The sequence below is a fragment of the Suncus etruscus genome, chromosome 15, assembly GCF_024139225.1.
Source record: "Suncus etruscus isolate mSunEtr1 chromosome 15, mSunEtr1.pri.cur, whole genome shotgun sequence".
NCBI classification, from domain to species: domain Eukaryota; kingdom Metazoa; phylum Chordata; class Mammalia; order Eulipotyphla; family Soricidae; genus Suncus; species Suncus etruscus.
Genome location: NC_064862.1, coordinates 87221913 through 87227912, shown reverse-complemented (window position 1 = coordinate 87227912; position 6000 = coordinate 87221913). Strand labels below are relative to the sequence as shown.

General features: G+C 51.8%; 1 protein-coding gene across 1 annotated transcript; it reads right to left on the bottom strand.

The window, feature by feature from the left end:
- Positions 1-190: 190 nt before the first annotated feature.
- TNFSF14 (TNF superfamily member 14) lies at positions 191-5270 on the bottom strand. The gene is made up of 4 exons (XM_049788299.1): positions 5052-5270; positions 3596-3632; positions 3289-3330; positions 191-615 (listed from the first exon to the last, which is right to left on the bottom strand). The coding sequence occupies exons 1-4, from the start codon at positions 5268-5270 to the stop codon at positions 191-193; spliced, it is 723 nt and encodes a 240-aa protein (XP_049644256.1).
- Positions 5271-6000: the final 730 nt, after the last annotated feature.

Below are 6000 nucleotides of genomic sequence, written 5' to 3'. Positions count from 1 at the left end.
TTGCCTTCGACAGAATCCACTCTCTGCCAGGTGGGGGGGAGATCCCCAATATTTCTGCAGCTGCTAAATCTTCGTGTTTCTTCCTGGCTGCTCACCCCAAGAGGTGCTTAGAGGGTCCCTCTGGCATCGTGAGGTCTCTCTGCCTGCCTGGCCAGGCTCACCCCTTACCTGGACCCCTGGACCCGCTCCATCACACCATGAAGGCCCCGAAGTATGACTGCATTTCCTCTCGAACCCTAATTATGCTTATGTCGAGCAGACGGACTAGCACCTCATCTTTGGCCTGCAGGAAGACCAGCCCGCCCAGCGAGCTCGTGTCGAACCACAACTCCTGCCTGCCATCCAGCAACTCGCATGGCGTGTTCCGGCCCTTGAGTAACCCCAGTTCCACTTCGGGGTAGGTGGAGGAGCGCAGGTAGATGCCGTGGGAGAAGGAGTAGCCAGCCTTGGGGCAACCCCGGTTGGCCAACTGCACTTGGGAGTAGACATAATAGTAGCCAGTTCTGCGGACGATCAGCGAGCCCGCCTTGTAGTAGAAGCCTCGCATGAAGGCCATACCCTGATTTGTGTCCCACAGCAGGGGGCTCTTAGCATTCTGCAGGCTGAAGTTTGTACCTGGAGGATGGGTGGGTAGAGAGTCAGATCAATGAGAGAATGGTGAGTAGTGCCCCCAGGCCTTTGCCTCTGTAATAACACCCCCCCCCCATCATCATTCTACTACACTGAAAGCTTTCTATGGATGCATTAATTTTTCTTTTTTTCTTCTTTTTCTTTTTGGTTTTTGGGTCACACCCGGCAGCGCTCAGGGGTTACTCCTGGCTCTACGCTCAGAAATCGCTCCTGGCAGACTCAGGGGACCATATGGGATGCCAGGATTTGAACCACCATCCTTGTGCATGCGAGGCAAATGCACTACCTCCATGCTCTCTCTCTGGCCCCAATTTTTCTTTTATTTTTTGGGGAGGACACACCTAGTGGTGTTCAGGGATGACTCCTGGTTCTGCGCTCAGGGATTACACCTGGTAGGAATCTGGGGACGCTATGAGATGCCTGGGATTAAACCTCCGTTGAGTGTGAGGCAAGGCAAACACCCTCCCCACTGTAATAACCTTTCTTTCTTTATTATTATTTTGGGGGAGGCACATCCAGTAATGCTCAGGTGTTACTCCTGGCTATGCGCTTAGAAGCTCCAGGCTTGGAGGACCATATGAAATGCTGGGGTATCGGGGCCGGGCGGTGGTGCTAGAGGTAAGGTGCCTGCCTTGCCTGTGCTATCCTTGGACGGACCGCGGTTCGATCCCCCGGCGTCCCATATGGTCCCCTAAGCCAGGAGTGACTTCTGAGTGCATAGCCAGGAGTAACCCCTGAGCGTCACCAGGTGTGGCCCAAAAACCAAAAAAAAAAAAAAAAAAGAAATGCTGGGGTATCGAACTACGGTCTGTCCTAGGTTAGCGCATGCAAGGCAAATGCCCTACTGCTTGCACCATTGCTCTGGCCCTTATTATTATTATTATTATCATTACTATTATTAATTTTTGGTCACACCCAGAAGGACTTAGGCTCTGTGTTCAGAAATCATTCCTGGTGGGCTCCGGGGATCATATGGGATGCTGGGGATCGAACCAGGTCAGCCGTATGCAAGGCAAATGCTCTCTCCACTGTGCTGTCGCTTCTGCCCCTGTATTTATTTATATTTTGGTTTGGGGGCCATATTTAGCAGTGCTCAGCACATACTCTCAGCTCTGTGCTCAGGGAGCTCTCTTGATTGGGGCTTGAAGGAATCCTCTAGGTGCTGGAGACGGAAGCCATGTTAGCAGCGTGCCAAGTAAGTGCCCCTCTTTGTCCCTCAGTGTACTATTGCTCTGGCACTGCATTCTTTCCCTTTAGCTTTTGCTTTGAAGGTGGGGAAACTGAGGCACAGAACCATGTGGTGGCTGCCATCAGGTGTGAGAGTATTTGTGGAAAGGGGAAGTGGGGATGGCAAGATTCAGTGGCTAAAAGGCACAGCTGGCGAGACAGCACAGCAGGTAGGGCATTTGCCTTGTGCATGGCTGACCAGAGTTGGATCCCAGCATCTCATATATATATGAAACCCGAGCCAACCAGGAGTGATTCCTGAAAACAAAGCCAGGAACGCTACTAGGTGTGTGGTCCAACTCTACCCAAAACCCACAAAAAAAGAAAAGAAGTGAAAGAGACACAGGTTTTGTATGTGGGAGCGTTGGGTTCAATCACCATCAACTTCTAGTTCCCCAAGCACCTCCAAGGGTGACCTCTGAGCACTCAGATGGGAGTACCTCCCAATCACTGTTAGGATGTCTCTTGAGCAAACCCAAATTAAAAAAAAAAATAACCAAAACAACATAGAGCTGGTACAACCGAGGGACAGTGGCAGAACAGACCTTCATTTGGCAACCTCATTGTGAGTCTGAGTGCCTCAGTTTTCCTCTGTAAAATGAAGGTAAGAAGAGTAGTTGAGGGTCAGGGCTGAAGCACAGCACAGCAGGGAGGGCACTTGCCTTGATTATGGCTAAGCGTGGTTTGATCCCCGGCATACTGTAGGGTTCCCCAAGCCTGCCAAGAGTAAACCCTGAGCCCAGAACCAGGAGTGAACCTGAACATCGCTGGGTATGGCCCCAAAACAAACATAAAAAAGAAAGAAAAGGAAAAAAAAAAACATGGATAGGGGCCAGAGCGGTAGCAGAAGTGTTGGGGCATTTGCCTTGCATGTGCTAACCTAGGACAGACTGTGGTGCGATCCCCGGGCATCCAAGCCAGGAGCATTTCTGAGTGCATTGCCAGGAGTAACCCCTGAGTGTCACCGGGTGTGGCCCCAAAACAAAATCAAAACAGAACAAAAAATGAGCACAGGGCCCGGAGAGATAGCACACGAGGGCCCAGAGAGATAGCACAGCAGTGTTTGCCTTGCAAGCAGCCAATCCAGGACCTAAGGTGGTTGGTTCGAATCCCGGTGTCCCATATGGTCCCCTGTGCCTGCCGGGAGCTATTTCTGAGCAGACAGCCAGGAGTAACCCCTGAGCACCGCCGGGTGTGACCCAAAAACAAAAACAAAAAAAAACCAAAAAAACAAAAAACAAAACAATAAAAAATGAGCACAAAATCAGGAGACAACCCTGAGCACCACCCATCCAGAACAGTTCAACATTTGCTTCCTACAAGTACATGAACTGAGCGGTCCCCTTAATATGACAATTCAAAAGGAATACCAAATGAGTGAACTGCTCTGACAAGTTGGGGTACCTATTTGTTCTCCCCAGTCACCCTTACCTATAAGGTGCGCAACCGGCTTGTAATCCATAGAGCTGCGTTCTGGTGAGAGAGGGTCAAAGGTCAGAGGTGAAGGTAGTGGGAAGGGGACAAGAGCCAGCCTCCTAGGGTCAGTAACGCCACCTCCTGGGGCCAACCGCACCCTTTCCGGACCGACCCCAACTTCTGCTTCTCAAGCCTGGAGGAGGGGCACCTGATGGACCAGTTGTGCAAAACACATTGAGCAATGGCCAGCAGGGGTGAGAGTAGCCTATGAAACACCCCCCCCCCCATTTACCCGACTTGGAGTCCCAGGACTGTCACTCACCGTGGAACCATTTCTCCTCAGATCCTGTCTCTTGATCCTGGAAAATGCACAAGTGCAGAATGGCTCAGGGCTGAGGGATTGTCAACTCACCAGCTTCCACCCTCTCAAGATATGAACCCAGCATTGCTAGCATGGAACCCTCTACCCTGCCCACCCCTCAGCAGCAACCTCCACACCAACCCCACCCCCCCACAGGACACATGGAAACGTGCTTAGGAGTCAGTGAGCTCATTTCTGCAAGAGCATTTTAGGACCAGACACTAGGAGGCAACTCGAAAGGGCTTATGACATAAGTCATACTCAAATTATGAGGACATCCGGTGGTGGGGGTGCAGCGGAGGTGGGAAGGGATCTCAAGGCATTCAAGACACAAACTCAATTACTCCGTGACACCTACCCAAAACCTACATGACATAACACAAAGTCTTTTTTTTTTGCCTGCTAGGGATCAAATTCAAGAACTTACACTTGTCCTGTTTCTGAACTTACATCCTCCCTGCTCATAATGGAGCCACCTGGGTCTGTCCCTACATGCACCAGAAACCCAGGCACACAACATAGATTGTGGAGGACACAGGACAGAGAAGATCAAGACCACTCGGGCGCTGGGGTGGCACCACAGAACCCAGAGCATGGCAGAAAAACCTGACAGCCACTTGGAGAAAAAAAATAATAAAGGAGGGAGACTTTGACCATGTCACTGCCTTAATCTGTAGACCAACATCCCTCCCTCCCTGCAAGGTTCTAAGTAACCAACCAAGCCTGTAACGGTTATCAGAACCAGGGGCATAGCACAGCGGTAGGGTGTTTGCCTTGCATGTTGCCGACCTGGATTCGGGTTCGATTCTGGGAATCCCATATGATTCCCCGAGTCTGCCAGGGGCGATTTCTGAGCACAGAGCCAGGAGGAACCCTTGAGCGCTGCCGGGTGTGACCCCCAAACAAAACAAAACAAAATAAAACAGTTACTTTGAACAAGCGTATATAATAATAAGAATTAAGCTTGCTGCAAAGGCCAGATGAGGAAACCACTTTATAGGCCTTAGATCCCATAGGAGTCATTTCCATCACTAGAAAGTTATCCCACCAGGCCGATAGCAGCCCAAAGCTATGGCGTCACTCATGGCAACTCAGACACGTGGTTGTATTTGTCAATTACATGTCAGTTACCTCCGCCGCTGTGGGCGGGGGAAGGAGAGCGGCCGCTTCTGATTGGACGAGCTCTGGCAGTGGGCGGGGCAGCCGCCCCTCCAGCTGTCAAATCTTCCTCTTACCTTCAAACCCTTATTACAGATGGAGAAACTGAGCTTGGGGGTGCCCATCGGTTCTTAGGCCTGCCTCATCCTGGCACGCACTAGGACACCCACTTATCCACTGCCCAAACCTTCCCCCCTTCTCTCTCTCGTTCAAGCCCCCTATTCTGGAGGGAGGGTTCTGCTAGGGATGCCCCACTCACCGACAGAGGCGAGGCCATTTCTCCCACCCGCCAGTACAGCTGAAGCAAGAAGTAGCCCTGGACCACCAGACCGGCCACCAGCAGGCCCAGCAGGAGGCCCAGACCCAGGCGGGTGGCACTGCACGAGGCTTTGCGGCCGCTGGCTTCCAGTCTCCGAAAAGGGACGTCCGTCTGTCCATCCACCACGAACACCGAAGGTCGCACCACAGGTTCCTCCATGCCTGTTCCGAGACTCCTCCGGGACTCCGGGAGTGAGTGTATTGGCACCAGCGACAAAGGAAACCGCGATTGCCCAAATGCGCCTCCTCGGAGTGGAGTGGCAGTCGGGTGAGCCCCAGGTCGCCTTTAGAGCTGCGGTTCGGCCCCTCCCCTTTCCTTCTTCTTCCTGTCCCCTCCACCCCCCAGGTCCTCACGCTCTCTCTTTCTCACACTCACTCACATGTTTTTTGTTTTGTTTTTGAGTCACACCCGGCAGCGCTCAGGGGTTACTCCTGGCTCTACACACAGAAAGCTCTACACACAGAAATTGCTCCTGGCAGGCTCAGGGGACCATATGGGATGCCGGGATTCGAACCACCGTCCTTCTGCATGCAAGGCAAATGCCTTACCTTCATGCTATCTCTCCGGCCCCTCACTCACATGTTTTTACAATTTCTAGAGGCTTCTGAAGATATGAGTAAGGTGAAGGTGGAGCAGGGGATGCCCGACTTTCCCTTCTGGCCACGTCATTCATTCATTCATTCATTCCAGATACCAAATTTTTTTTCAGCATGTCGCATATAGCAGGCACTGTTCTAACTTTTTTGGGGGGGATTGAGTGGGTGCAAGGAGGGGAAGTAGCAGGCAGGTTTGCTCTAAGGAGAGTCAGGTCCTTGGATTTATGGAACTTCTATTCTTTTTTTTGTTTTTGTTTTTTGGGCCACACCCAGTAACGCTCAGGGGTTACTCC